General features: G+C 37.1%; 1 protein-coding gene across 4 annotated transcripts in view; it reads left to right on the top strand.

Annotated features, from left to right (window-relative positions):
* The window catches only part of snx27b (sorting nexin 27b), a 22,133-nt gene extending 6,041 nt beyond the window's left edge, over positions 1-16,092 (top strand). The window contains exons 5-14 of one of the 4 annotated variants that reach the window (XM_082149590.1): positions 8,688-8,792; positions 8,877-8,955; positions 10,926-11,089; positions 11,189-11,278; positions 11,518-11,559; positions 11,825-11,974; positions 12,128-12,256; positions 12,341-12,400; positions 12,478-12,526; positions 12,630-16,092. In XM_082149590.1, the coding sequence (XP_082005716.1) occupies positions 8,688-8,792; positions 8,877-8,955; positions 10,926-11,089; positions 11,189-11,278; positions 11,518-11,559; positions 11,825-11,974; positions 12,128-12,256; positions 12,341-12,400; positions 12,478-12,526; positions 12,630-12,697 (936 nt within the window). In that variant the 3' untranslated portion in view covers positions 12,698-16,092. Of the gene's footprint in view, positions 1-8,687; positions 8,793-8,876; positions 8,956-10,925; positions 11,090-11,188; positions 11,279-11,517; positions 11,560-11,824; positions 11,975-12,127; positions 12,257-12,340; positions 12,401-12,477; positions 12,541-12,629 lie in introns of all 4 variants that reach the window. The other 3 variants (XM_082149591.1, XM_082149592.1, XM_082149593.1) reach the window with 3 other exon arrangements.

The following is a 16,092-nucleotide window of genomic DNA, read 5'->3' as shown; positions in this document are numbered from 1 at the left end:
ACAGATAATGTTAAGCAGAGGCTGTAACATTAAAGGGATACTTCACCTCTGGAAAGATGAATGTGTATTTAAAATAGGTCATTTATGTAGAAGAAATGTGAAATTATTTTTGAATTTGGAGCTTTCTAGACTGAGAAAAGCCAGAAAATATATTTTTGGCTTATGTGGATGAAAGACAACAACTCCCAGAATGCACTTGCTTCGCTGCCCTAGGAGGCCACTCCCAAGCCGTGCCTACCGGTTACAGAGCGCAGTTGAAAACAACAAGGCTAGGTTACTAGTGAGTCTCCGTGACGAGTTTGCCCGGGATTTCGAGATCATCCAAAATGTCCGGGATTCGGCTTTTGCGTTCTACAGTCGCCATTCATTGTTTACTGTGGCGAGCAGGACGAGACTGAGGGGCGCGGGAGAACGGCGCGAGGCCGGTGGCATCATTACTGAGACGCACCGGTCTCGTAGGCTATCTCTCACGGAGGAGCGGGAATTTTCTCAGCAATGTTAAAACGCAAATCAACCGATCACTTGTTCATGACCCGTTAGGGTTCATAACCCGTTCATGAGAACACTACATTCAGATTCACCAATCGGAATGAATTCAGTTAGATTGAAACAAAAGGTGTGCATGTAAACAATGAATGGCGACTGCAGAAAGCAAAAGCCGAATCCCGGACATTTTGTCTGGGAAAAAGAGGATGGTAACCCCTACTACTCAGCTTTCTCCACAGAACAAGAGCCTGCTAGCTTAGCTTCCAAAGAAAGACGGCTGACACTGTGTACATTCTGAGTGAGATCCCACCCTCTATGGGCGGGTTGAAAACATGCGGGACAGGTCCTCCTACTGGCTGTAGTCTTTGGCCTCTGGCCAAAAAATACATAAATCTCTCGTCTCAGGGGGATATGAGGGTGGAAAGCACGGTAATTCGAAAATACTACAGGTTTTCTACTAATACAAAGCCTAATGCTAAATCCTGAAGTATCCCTTTAATGTGAAGAGGGGGAAAAAAACAAAAAAGCTAAACTGTTAATGCAGCCAACCTTAAGGATAAGCACACTTTACAATATACCTAGTTTAAGATACCTTAGTTTTTTTTCAGGATAGTTAAGTAAAATTGTATTAATCAAAAAGCATGTGTAATTAATTGAAATATGAAACTTGTTCAATTTAACAGCAATTTATTAAGTTTATTAAGAATTTTAATTTAAAATTTATTTTTAACCAGTTCTGTGCTTTCCGTTTTATTTTGTCTATATTACATGTAAATGGTTTAATAAAAAACATATCTAGTTAATTGAATTCATAAAAACAACTTAATTTATAAATTATTAAACGATAATAGGGCCCTATGAAATGTGTTTTTTTTTTAATAGAAGTTCTGTTGTGTATTTTAATTTATCTGGGAATCAAATGAAGGCAAACAAAAACATTAATTTATCTTTTAATCAAATGAAAATTAAACAAACCCTTAACGTTTTTAACAAACAAGTGCTACACAACAGTGGTTTACTGTTAAAATTATAACATGGAAGAAAATTTGTTTTAATAATAATTTTATTATTATTCGTAGTAGTAGTAGTTTTACATTAAGATGTACATTATACTGTACAAGAGTAATATATTTCTATCGCAGTTTCTTTAAGTTAAACCAAACTTTTACTTTGACGGGTTGCCGTGTATACCTTCTTCTGTGATGTGATGATAGTTTCTCTCAAAGGAAATGTTGTCAAAGTGAGAATATTATACTGCAAAAGGACTATTTAAATATGAATCCTGCATGTTCTGCGTGTCTCTGTGTCAATGAATGGTTCAGTTTACTACACAGCACACGCGACTCACGCGGTGCTCGTCTGCGCCATTCATTGCATCGCGTGCTGTTACCATCAAGCCGGTGTAAACTAGTGTTTTTCCCTGATGCCTCGCCACAGCCAATCACCAGCACTTGATTTGGGCACATCATACATGCTGCATGCTTATTGTTTCACTGACGTTGACAAGATTAACTTCTCAGGTATCGAAATTTGGTACTGAACAATAAGGCATTTTATTGAAACTCCATGGTATCGAGGCATAATTTTCCTGCTCAGCGTTCGGATGTTTCATGGTTTAATGTCCCTGACAACCTCTGTAGTCCCATTTAGCCACTTGTTATCACCCGTCTTTTTCAAGACAAGTAAAAGCTTTTTAAAATTACTGATTGATTTTATGTTGTACAACCCCATTTCCAGAAAAGTTGGGACATTTTGTAAAATGCAATAAAATCAAGAATCTGTGATTTGTTAATTCTCTTGAACCTTTATTTAACTGAAAAATGTACAAATAAAATATTTCCTATGTTTTCACTGAACAACTTAATTTTATTTTGTAAATATAAACAAATTTTGATTTTGATGGCTGCAACGAATTGAGGATACTAATTGTTGCAGTTTTGCAAGTGGAATCTTTGCCCAATCTCGTCTGATACAAGACAGCTGCTCAACAGTCTGTATTCATCGTTGTCTGATTCTCCTTTTCATGATGGGTCATCATACATTTTCAATAAGAGACAGATCTGGACTGCTGGCACATCCCTTCTGTGGTGCAGATCGCCTAGAAACCACTTAGTTTTAGCAGAATGAGGCCTGGCATTGTCTTGCTTCCTAGTAGAGATGTCATCTCGATGGCTGTTTATGTCTCTGTACAATCCAAATATATGACTGCTGACTGTTTTCTGTGCGTCCATGTCAGTGGTACCTTCACACAAATGCAAGTCTCCCATACCGTTTGCACTGATGCACCCCCATACCAGGACAGATGTTTGCTTTTACACCTGTTGCTGATGAAAGTCTGGTTGGTCCCTTTCGTCTTCAAACTCAATGTCCATTTTTTCCAAAAATAAGCTGAAACATGGACTCATCTGACCACAGCACACATTTCCACTGTCCTCTAGACCATCTGAGATGAGCTCGTGCCAGAGAACTCGGCAGCATCTCTGCCTTGAACTGATGTATAGCTTTCTCCTTGCGTAGCAGAGATTCAAGTGGCATTCCTTTATGCAACATCAGACTGTTTCAGTGAAAATGGTTTTCCAAAGTACTCCCAAGCACATGTGGCTGTATTTAACAGAGTAGCATGATGGTTTCTCATGCAATGCCGTCGGAGGGCTCAAAGGTCACGCACATTCAACAGAGGTCTCCTGCCTTGCCCTATACAGACTGAGATGTCTCTGGATTCTTTGAATCTTTTCACAATATTATATGGACGATGGTGAAAGACATAAATTCTTTGCAATCTTGCATTGAGAAATGAGAGAATTGTCAAACAATTCAAAAATCACATGATATTTGGCACAAAGTGGTGAGCCATGACCCATCTTTGCTTGCAAAGACTGAGAAGCTCGTTTACACCCAAACATGATTCCTATTACCAATTCACCTGCTCATTGTGGACTGTTTCAAAAGACTTGGATAATCTTTTCACTTCTATTTTGCCTCTGTCCCAACTTTTTTGGAGTGTGTTGTTGCCATCAATATCAAAATATATATATTTACAAAATACAATTAGTGTTTGTCAGTTAAAAAAAAGATTCAAGAGAATTAACAAATCACAGATTGTGAATTTTACTGCATTTTACAAAACGCCCCAACTTTTCTGGAAATGGGGTTGTAGAATAAAACGTGAAAGTATCTTGAGCTTGTGTTAACCACAGACGTTATTTCAGGCATTTGAAAAAAAACATAGACTTTAGGACGATGGAACTGGAAGTGCTAAAATGCTGACTGTTTTCTGTGTTTTGGCCTACAAAAATACATCATCCTTGCAGCACTGTATTGGACTTCACCTCATGTATACAGTTAATCAGATGACAGCTGGCCTCTGCGTTGTGCACACACTCTGAAAGAGTTCCTGCAAAAACCTTCTTCATCTTGATTATAACTGCATATAAACAAAAGGAGCATATTTACAGCATTGCAATCTCACTTGACTCAAAAATTGAATCATGGACGATGGCCACCGATCAAAGAATGTGACTGAGTCACAAAGACTCTTCAAAGACAAAGTGTGATTGATAAGTTAGCAGGGAAAACATTCCTTTGTTAACACATGTTCTGACTCTCAAAAAGGACAAACTGATAGAGAGGATCTCATATATCACAATGCATTCAGCTACAGACTATTCAACTCAATTCCTTTTTCTGTTGCTGTTGTTTTTGTATTGAATGCAGTGTGTTTATCGAATTACAATACTGTATCAGTCGATTATAAAGTGTTCCTTAACACTAGAACTACCGGAATTCCATAACTACTAGAACTACCATAGCGGTCTGTATGGCCGTACTGAACGTCATTTGGCCGTATTGAACGTCATTTTCGTCATGTCATATCTATTGTACATGTTAACCTTCTCTTTTCCAATGAAGCTTTTAATTTCTGTCGTCATAGCCCTTAAAACAAGCACAAAAGAAAGATTGCCCCGACAGGTGCTGCCTCTATGTGAGGAACGTTTTGCGTCAAAATAATATTTTTTTCTCCGCACTCACCACATGAATAGACGTACAAAAGTTAGGAAACGTCAAAGCTTCATATCGTTTAGTACAGCCCTGTTTGTAAATAAAGGTCAATAATCAATACAAAATCTAAAAATAAATGGATCTACAATGTTATGATAGGTAATAATAAACAGGACACAAAATGTATTTTCCAGCCTAATTGATAAATATTTTCATTATGATACAATATCTTATAACATACATACAATAACTATATATACAAACACTGATATATTTCAATACATTGTAAAAACTTTCACAGACACGTATGCAGCACAATACAGTAGCTTTACACACACAAACAGGCTAAGAAAAAACAAGAACATTAGCTAAACAAGAAAACAAACTGCTTTAGAACGATTAGTTTCAGTGAACCAAAAATATTAACGAACAAAATCCGGTTAACTGCCCATTTGAACGGCGCAAACACCCCGCATCATTGACGCTTACGCACTTTCCACACAGGTAAACACCGCCTTTCGTGTGCAGCTCCCACACACCACTTTGTGACATTTGGCACATGTCTCCTTGGTTTTATTTTGTTTGCAGTTCCTCCAGTTGTATGGCTTTTGATTCCATGTGGTCGGAGCGAAGTTCGCTCGCCAGTCGTGTGATGAAGTCTCTCCGCGAAACTTGCAATGTAACGGACTTATGATATCTATAATGCGTGCGGTCAAAATGACCGTCATGGTCATTCTAGGTAGAAATAGTCAGAACTGTTTTGTGATTTTAAAATAACAGTGTCAGAATAAAATATACACATATTTAGGAAAAGTCAGAGTCCTACAGCCACATTTATTTTATTTTAACAAAGTTATTACACTGTAAAATTTTTAAACGGTCAAAATGACCGCCTTGGGAGTTCTAGTGTTAAAGGGTTAGTTCCCCCAAAAATGAAAATTGTCAGTAATCACTTAGGTTGTGTCACAACCCCGTAAGACTTTCGTTCATCTTCGGAACACAAATTAAGATATTTTTGATGAAATCAGAGAGCTGGATCACTCCTCCATAGGCTTCTATGGGATCGAAACCTGCCGGCCCAGAAAAGTTATTAAAGACATTGTTAAAATAGTCCAAGTGACGAGTGTGATGCGTGTGACGTACAACACAGAAGCACTGCGCTGTTACACTACGTGAATTCATTCAGGCCCACACAGAAGAAAATGAGTAGTTGAATAAAGTTATTTTTGTTGTTTTTTGTGCGCAAAAAGTTTTCTCGTCACTTAATAAACTTATGGTTGAGCCACTGTAGTCACTTGGACTATTTTCACAATGTCTTTACGCAGGGCTCGACATTAACGCATGTCCGGGACAAGTGGATTTTATGAAGGGACAAGTAAAAGAGAATTTTACTTGCCCGACCGGACAAGTAGCCTGATTAAACGTCAATAACAAAAAAATAACCAGGGAATCACTAAAATGAGAAAATGATTCTGATTCTGACTGGCTGAGTCAAAGATTCAATGACCCATTCATAAACATCTGTCTCATTCTTGAATGAATCAGTTGTTTGAACGAATCATTTGAATGAATGACTCAATGACTCGCTTATTAAGACGGTCGCCTGCCGACTCCTACTGGCGGTTTACTTTCATGTTTAAAAGTGTCATTCTTTCCAACGTTTCATATTTGTATATTCAAAAATATTTAAAACAATCTCATAACATTATTTAATGCAGTTGTAAATTTTCAGTGTAAATGATTTAATTTGATCAGCCCTACCTAGGGTAACAATAGCCCTATATTATCTTATTAGGCTATTCTAATTTAATTTAATTGATCAAATAAAAAAAATTTAAACGAAAGATGAAGCATACATTTAATAATATTGTGGGGGGTGGGGGGATGGTGCTCTTTAAAGTTGTGATATATGACAATATGCAGATTTAAATATATCAGCTGATTGAACACAGATGAGAATGTTTCTAAAGAATTAATTATATTTACACACACACACACAAAAATTCCGGACAAGCAACTTTTTTACTCGGACAAGTGAATGACAGATTTACTTGTCCAAAGGACAAGCACATGAAAAGGCTTAATGTCGAGCCCTGCTTTCTGGGTTTGCAAGTTTCGGACCCATAGAAGCCCATGGAGGAGTGAGACAGCTCTCAGATTGCATCAAAAATATCTTAATTTGTGTTCCGATGATGAACGAAAACCTTACGGGGTTGGAACAACATGAGGGTGAGTGATTACTGACAGAATTTTCATTTTTGGGTGAACTAACCCTTTAAAGCAGTGGTTTAAACCAGGGTGCCTCAGCACACTTCTAAAGGGACTGCAAGATGGCTTAAATGTATATAAAATGATTTAAAAGCTACATTTAAAATCAGCTAAAATGGCTAAAAGTCAAGATGCCAGCTGAAATCATATTTTTTATTTTAATTTGTTGCCTTAACAAATTAAGGGGGATGTGTAATTAAACAGTCCCACCAGGATTTCACGTAAAAAATAAATAAAAAAATTCTGGTGGTAAATTCCATTGCTATGTTTTAAAAATAATATATAATTACATTTACCATATTATGTAAAAATGCCCAATAGTCATACATCACACAAAGGACAAATAAATTGAATAAATCTTGTTTATTTTGGTCTCTTATAAAATTCTGATACATTTTAACTTTTAAAACAACCTATGGAAATTATTTATTTTTTTCAGACTTGGAAAGGAGGATATTGGGTGTGGTGCATGTCCTTACCCAGTCTCCACATATATGAAAAAATAATAAAACTATTTTTTCAAAATTGTTTGGCTATTATATAGCTAGCAAGGCTAGTCTTTAACTATATAATCCATTAGAGTGGGATTATTACCAAAATCTTATTAGCAATCCACAGCGAAACAAATACTTGCCTAATGGAAGTAAAAAGTTCTCAAATATTCAAGTAAACAGTCAGTAATAAAATAAGAACAATAGGACAAATAAATACAACATAAACAGATACAAATGGTTTAAGTACTGTTTTGTTTTTCCTGTTATTGTTGTTTAGCATTAACGACACAGACAGCAGAGGGTATATTAGGTTTCTGTCACTTTAAGACCTGCGATGTCCAGATGCAATACTGACCAAACAGCCCCCCCCCCCCCCCCCCCCCCCAACAGTTTGTTCACTTATTACTGACATAATTATATGTGTATTTGACCATTCAAGCGCAATGAGCCTAGAAAGAGAACACAATTCAGTACTCGTGTGGAAAGGTTTGCTTTCGTTGTTTCACACAGACCACTCACTGACATAACGCACACATCCGTATCCTCCTCAAAATAATGCATTACAACTTTAATTAAATTTGTTGTAATTCAATTAGATCATTATAATTTATTGTTTGTGAGACCTTTTCATTTTTGTGATTTATTTTCTGGTGAAATGGCGAATTATGCAAGCTCGCAAAAAAGTGTGACCGTTGATTTCGCGTTGTATTCAGCGATCATGGAATCGCAAAAAACTGGGGCTGGTTAGAAACAGGAAAAGTAATAAGTAATGTAAATTCATTTGTAATAAAAAGTGTAAAGCATAAAGAGCACTTTATTTACTTTCTGTAAATAAAAAAAATTAAAAGCTTTGCCATTTTAACACAAGTATAAGAATATCTTGAGGGGCCTTCAAATATTGGTTTTGACAGTGGGGGGCCTTGCAGTCAAAAATGTTAAGAACCACAAATTGATCCTTCACCCCTTAATGGCCAAAACCACAATCCTGTCAGTCTATCCATCCATACATGCAGCTATCCTGTCAGAGAGTCACTTTTCTCGCGCCCTCTGTCTTTCATATGAGTGGCATGATTGACATAACAGCAACTCTACATTTATAATACCAAAACATTAGAAAGTCAGCTACAGGCAATAATAGAACATTGTGAGACAGAGACAGAGAGAGTCATTCTGAACAGTCTGCTCAGGGCTTAAAATGGTCTGTATGTCTTTTCAAACCAGATGGATCTGTTTAATTTGTCGGAATTTTGAATTTCTGTAATTTGAAAATGTGGCAGTCATGTTGTTGTTTGTGTACCCATTTGCATGTTCCATTGCTCGGCTGTGAGTGTGAATCTGTACCTTGTCGGGGTGTTTCTCAGGCACACGAAGGACAAGCAGCCTGCAGCGCTGCTCTATCTGTTTGGACTGTATTTTTAGGTCCTCTATCATTTCTCCTAGAACTATAATGGTGTGTCTGATGTGGAGCTAAGGATAGCAATGCCAGACAAAACTACAGTTACGGTCCGGGTGCGAAAGAATTGCACAACAGACCAGGTCTACCAGGTAATGTATTTAACTCATTTGAGTTATCTAAAACAGTTTCTAAATCCACACATTTCATTCTCACTGTCTCTTTTTTTCCCCCAGGCTGTAGTAACGAAGATTGGGATGGACAGCATTACTGCTAGTTATTTTGCTCTGTTTGAAGTCATTAACCACTCCTTTGGTGAGAACTCTTCATAATTTTTCCTGTTTGACAATGTTATGCCTGTTATATGTGTCAAGTATTCCTAATAACTAAGGGTGTAATCGTTCAGAATTTTTTCATTTTGGAGGTGATTTTGGTTGAAATCGCGTTCAGTTTAGATTGCGTTCCAGTTTAAATCGCTTTTCGGGGGTGGGGTGGACGCCTATTACCATATCTGAATTTCAGCTCCAGAGGCTTCCTCAGCACTTGATACACAATGGCTACGTTCACACTGCAGGCTGAAACAACCCAATTCCGATTTTTTTGCCCCTATGCGACCTGTATCTGATCTTTTCATGACAGTTTGAACGACACAGATCCGATCTTTTCAAATGCGACCCAGGCCACTTGGGTATGTGGTCCCAAATCCGATACATATCCGATCTTTTAAAATGCGACTTCAGTCTGAACGGCCAGGTCGCATGTATCCGACCCGCACGTCATTGATACGCGAAAAACGTCATAATTCTGCGTTGAAGTAGTCGTCGGTTTGAAAACGGACTGCATATTCGTCGAGCTGAGGTAAATCTGCCGAACGGGTCGACCTCGACGAGCCCGTTAATTAAAAAAAATAAAATAAAAGCCCACGGCCATTATATATATGTTATGTTAACTTATTTGTGCTGAATCTGATATTAGATAGGTCAGCGGCTGCTGTCTGGCTCTTGTGTAACGGTCGCTGCGCGCGCTCGTGTGTGTGTGTGTGTGTGTGTGTGTGTGTGTGTGTGAGAGAGAATCACAGTTAAAGTTTAGCTACTTCCGCAAACAACAAGTGACGTCGTTGACCGTTGAGTACTCTTCTGCGCATGCGGGTCACTTCTGGGTCATTTCACGTTCACACAGGAGATCACAAAAGGTCGCATTTAATTGGAAATGTGAACGGCCTTGCAAAAAAAACTTATTTTCCAGCAGGATTTGCACCTGCCCACACTGCCAAAATAACCAAAACCTGGTTCAATGAACATAGTATTACTGTGTAATTACTGTGTGATTTCATGTAATATTCAAATTTTTTTAAATCCTGTTTTCGTGGGTTTTATGAGCTGGAAGCCCAAATTATGTACAAATAAACAACTAAATACTTGAAATCGTTTAAGTTGTGGGCCCTGAATCTATAATCTATGGAAGTTAAACGTTTTGAATGGAATTATGGAAATAAATAAACTTTTCCATGATATTCAAATTTTTTGGAAAGGGTCTGTAATGGAAACCAATTTCACAGATTAAGAAATACATTTTTACTTTTGTACTAAATTTAAACTTTGTATCTCAAAATTGTAACCCAATATCGCAGAATGTAAATGTATTTATTGTAAACCTTAATTAGCTTTTTATTCTGAAGCAGAAACAGCCTTCTTTTTTTTTTATCAAATACACTTGTCAACATCACACACACATACACATTATGTATCTGTATGTATGGAGTTTGTTAGCTCGTGACTCTTGAATTATACAAGCCTCTTTGTTTACTAATCTTGTTATCCAGTCACTTAATGAAGCCAAAATGTGTTCAGCCAGTATGTGTGGTTTTCCCGTGTGTGATTCATGCTAAAATATCTTCAAAACCCCATCCACATTTTATGATTTGATGTCACAAAATTGCTGTACTTGTATCTTTAATTGCTCCGAAAATATCCAAACAGTTAATTAGTATGTATAGGAGAGTTTGTGGGTGCTTTGTATTTGGTGTTGTATTAATACATGGCTTTCATATAGCAGCTTTGAACATGCTTGACCAGCATGTCTCAACTCATGTGTTTAAGTAGCAGGGTCTTGTGCTCATTATATAATATTAATGATATAAAGTAATATATAATGAAAAATTAAGTACATAATAAAGTCCTTCTATGATTTTGTAAATACTCTGACTCATAATTTTTCACACTTTCTCTCTGTCCCGGTTTCTTACTGCTTATCTACCTCTATATTTCTGTCTCTCGATCTCTCAGCACGCAAGCTGGCCCCTAATGAGTTTCCACACAAGCTGTATGTGCAGAACTACACATCTGCCATCCCAGGCACCTGCCTCACACTCCGCAAGTGGCTCTTCACCACAGAGGAAGAGATTCTTCTCAATGACAACGAGCTGGCTATCAACTATTGCTTCCATCAGGTCTCTGTCTGTGTGTGTGTGTGTGTTTTCAAGAAAATGTGTGTTTGTGGCTATGCGTTTTCAGTCTGTACTGGTGTTTACTTGTTTCCTCTTTCTCAGGCTCTGGATGATGTGAAAAAGGGATTTATCAAAGTGGGAGAGACATCCTACCAGCTCCAAAAGCTCACTGAACAGAGGAAAATGACCATGGTCAGTCTCCAAACAGTTCACAGTTATTCTAATGAGTGGAGGTCTGGGGGTTAAAGGGATTGTTCATCCAAAAATAAAAAATGTGTACGTGCTGTTATGTTTTCTGTGGAAGGCAAAAAAAAGTTTTGAATCTTGAAATCCTTTACATTTTTTATTATCCAGCTCTCAAATCAAATATCGCACCTATGGTGTAAGTTTAATATCACGAAGTTTAAACATTTGATTTGTTGTTTCCGTAGAAAAAAATAAGTGTATGGGTTTGGAACGAGCAAAAGCTTGGGGTCAGTAAGGTTTTTTTTTTAATTACTATTATTATTATTATTATTATTATTATTATTTAAGTGGCCTTAAAGACACTTAAAATGTTGCTAAGGATTTCTAATTCAAATAATTGCTGTTCTTTTAAACGTAGTTTCGACAAAAATATCAGACAGCACAACGGTTTTCAACATTGATAATAAAGAGTTTTAATATCAGTACATCCCTAATTGAAAAGGGATTGTGAAAAAATGAATCTTAATCTTCCTGTACCATCTTCCTCTGTAGTATTTAGGTATTCTGAGGACATGTGAGGGTTACAATGAGATCACTTTCCCGCACTGCTCCTGTGACTCACGTAGGAAAGGTCACGTCGTCACAGCGATAAGCATCCGCCACTTTAAACTCCATGCGTGCACAGAGGATGGCACTCTAGAGGTGAATGTGTTTGCTTTGAAGGAGTGAAACGTTGCTTGCTAGGTGTCATAATTTAATTGTAGTACATGTTGTTGATACCACTCAGAAACTTACTTTTATAAGTAAGAAAAAACAGTTCAGCTGCTTAATGATTTGCCCTTTGTGTCATTACAGAATCAGGTGATAGCGTTCGAATGGCCCGAGATGCAGAGGTGGGACACGGATGAAGAGGGAATGGCTTTCTGTTTCGAGTACGCGCGAGGGGAGAAGAAACCTCGCTGGGTCAAAATCTTTACTCCTTATGTGAGTCTCGTACTTCCATGTGATCTTGCAACTTTATTCAACAGCATTTATTCTTGTGGACTAAAGATGCCTTTTCTTTCCCAGTTCAACTACATGCACGAGTGCTTTGAGAGAGTCTTCTGTGAGCTCAAATGGAGAAAAGAGGTGGGTACTTGTATTCTAAATGAGTGTTTGCTTGTCTTTTGCTCTGTGTTATTATAAGATTGATATATTTTTTTCAGGTTGAAGAGGAGGCCACGGACAAGGACAATAAAAACTGCAGTAAAGATGGTATGTGCGGTAAGGTAAGGCTCTGCCTGCCTCCATATTGAATTGTGGACATTAATGTCCATCTATAATGTGTGCTCTTCTGAAGCTTGTCTATCTTTGACAGAATATCTTCCAGCTGTTGAGACACAGAAGGGATGGAGGCACATGAATGAAGAGATCATCTCCTCTTGAATTCTCGAATACATGCACACGTACACTAAAAGCTGCATACCGTGACTCAGAAAACATTTCAAACCAGTCCCATATGCTTACATGCACTCCACCACTGATACACACATACTGAAATACGAAGATATGAAGCGGGAAATGACAGTCACAGTGCAATGATGAAAATAAGAAACTACAAGAGACTTTTAAAGACTTACGTCATCATTTCATTTCATTGGACTGGACAGAATTATGTTGGACGTACTGGAGTTGACCGCAAGCTCAGGACAGAAGAGACGACACTCAAAGACTGTAATGCTCCAGGAGACAGACGTGGTCATTGACATGGCACCAGCATTGTGACTAATTCATGTCATGTGACTGGTCACAAGACGAGGTCTTCAGATGCTGAAAACTGAGAGACTGAACTGTGCTTCTGGGGAGTGTGTCAATTTAAAGACATGGAAACGTCAGCAAACTGACTAATGTATCATCCTGACACTAACACAGGCACCTGTGAGGGCAGAGATGCTCTCTCAGAATGTGACAATTTAAAGGTACACTATGTAACTTGTAGCGCTCTTGCAGTTAATAAACAAAACTGCATGAGTCTTGCGGAAGAACATTGTGGCCGGAGTTTGTCTATACAGGTCACGCAGGTAATGGGATCCTGCTCGGTCTAAAATAGTCAGAATGTAAACTCTTATTATAGGCGTAACGAAGTGATTCAGGATAAGACAAAAACACGGTTTGGAAGATGGATTCATGATGTACTCGCTCATTATATACATTTTGAAAACCCAAAAGTTACATAGTGTACCTTTAAACAAAAAAGAATATAAAACAAAAACATTACTACATTTTCCACTTGGACAATCAGAGTGAGAGAGGGAAAGAGAAAGAGAAAAAAAAGGCTTTTCAAGCGAGTAGAAACGAGGGCAAGAGAGACAGATCAATACTTTCCATGCTTTTCCACATTAATTTGTCTCTTACCTCACTATTGCCACTGTGTTGGTAGTAGGTTTGTACAGATTTTCAGCCCTTTAGCTGAACTGAGGTTTTTAATTTAATTGTTTAGTTTTTTTGTGCGCTCATCTGTCTTCTATTCTTCAAAGCAGTATTTGGTTGCATTAGCTATAGCCAGGCCCAGATGGAATTTCTGTGCAGATTTTAATGGAATTTTCTCCTGGTAAAATGTGTTAAATGGGTCAATGACGTGACACTCCTTTTAAATCTATTATTTATTCAAATCAAAATGTTAAAAATGCGGTTCATATATAAAGATATTAAATGCACATCTTTTTAAAGTTTAATTTATTTTTTCCTTCTTTTTTTTGGGGGGGGGGGGGGGGGGGGTCCAGATTTAAAGTTATGTGGTGTAACTCCCCCCTCCCCCCAAAAAAACATAATGATGATAATTCATAATAATGGTAAAAACAATACTTTTTTTATTTAAAAAAGAAATTGTCCAAAAAAGTTTTAATTGACTTTTTTGACTTGCCTTACTCAATTTTCAAAGGCCTGTTATATTTGCTATATTTTTACTGATATATTTTGCTGTAATTATTACAAAGCCCATGTTTTGTTTTCAAACTTTTTTGTCAAAACTGGGAGTGTCCATGTATTAAATAAATTAAGCAGAATAATTTATGATTCCATGATATTTCAATAAAACAATAATATTGTTTTCCATTTTATACTTAGATTTTGGGGGCTGTGTTTTATTTGTTATTGTATTTCAATTAAGCTATATATAGCCTATATATTATTTATTTTTCTCCTCATGGACACTCTTGCATGTCATTGACCTAAACACATGCAGCTAAAAGTACCTAAATTGGTAGCTAAATGCATGATTCAATTAATGTGAACAATCAAGGGCTGAAAAACTTGTGAATTATGAGTATTGTAAATCTGCAGAGAGTCTGTGTGGATCTGGCCATCAATTTTGAACACCTGTGCACAAATCATCTGTAACAGAGCTGTGTGGGGTGTTCACTCAGCTCATATGTAACTTCAGTTTAACAGTATTAACAGTGTTATAAATGTGAAGCACTGAACTGGAAAGCCAATAGTGAATATTGGGCTGCATGTTTTATGAGCTTTAGGCTGTCATGCCTTCATCCAGCAGTAGGTGGCTCTGACCGCACAGGAAGCCGTCTGCATCAAACCATGTGTGAGTGTGAGCATTTCATTTTTTTCCTTTTCCTTCCCCTCCCGTCCCAATTTTACTTCTTGTAGCGCAGGCGCATACAAATCTGTCAGACCAGACCAGTCAGGAGGACATGTTTTGCACTTTTTAAATAACATATGTGTGATGTGTGTTAAAAGACTGCATTGCTCCTTTAAAAGTTCCATCACATTCATTGACTTTAAAGGAATATTCCTGGTTCAATACAAATTAATCTCAATTGCCACAATGTTGATTACCATGAAAAGTAATTTAAAATAAAAATCTGGGTTACAGTGAGGCACTTATAATGGAAACGAATGGGGCCAATCTGGAAAAGTAAAATACTGACTTTTAATACAGTCACAAGGCATAATGTATATAAACTCGTTTTTTGTTTGTGTGTGTGTGTCAAATTGTTTGTTTTCTGTGTAATGTTATATCCAGCTTTATAGTTTCATAGCTTATGATAACCTGGCTCTAAACTTTAGTTCAAATAATACACACGGTTTACCAGAAGAATTAATGTTTTATAAGCTTCATATTTCTGCTTTTAAATCCTCTAAATATTGGCCCCAACATATGCTTGATTGTAGCTTTTTTGTTTATTTTTTTACTTAAGAGGTGAATCAAAATGAATTAGCTAGTATTCAACCAGGAGTATTCCTTTAATAGACAAATTGTGTAAGCAACGACTTTGAACAGAACCATCAGTGGATTTATGTTGTGTTGGATTACTACAGCTGTCTTATATAACAGTTATGCTGGTTATCATGGGATTTCACAGATTCACGCAAAGCCTCTGCGCAAGCACACGTAACAAATCTCTCTTCTTTCTTGTCAGATGGCTTGTCATAGATTTAAGATTACACTTTTAGCTTCTTCTCTCCCCTCTCTCATTCTTTACTCTTTCATTCTCCGTTTGTTTGCTCTGGTTGTTTTTCCTCTATTGGTTAAAACTTTAATTTATTTGAATATGGAATTCAAACTCAAATATCTCTGTACAGTATTTTCAGCGCTGTGAGTTTTTGGGTAACCTTTTCCAAAAAATCAGGCACAAAGTGACTAGTATAAACCGAAAGAAGCAATGTAGGACACACTGCAAATAAAACAAGAAAAACAGTACCTGGAGGAGGTTTTGAAATCAAAATCTCAAGTTGACATGAATTAATGTAAAAGCAAAATGTTTGGTCATAGCATTATAATAAAATGTAACATATTCTTTTAAATAAATTGATTTATTGACCCA

This window comes from Leuciscus leuciscus, assembly GCF_965113295.1.
Source record: "Leuciscus leuciscus genome assembly, chromosome: 20".
Classification (NCBI taxonomy): domain Eukaryota; kingdom Metazoa; phylum Chordata; class Actinopteri; order Cypriniformes; family Leuciscidae; genus Leuciscus; species Leuciscus leuciscus.
The sequence above is the reverse complement of the archived record's forward strand: the minus strand, read 5'-3'. Positions and strand labels throughout refer to the sequence as shown.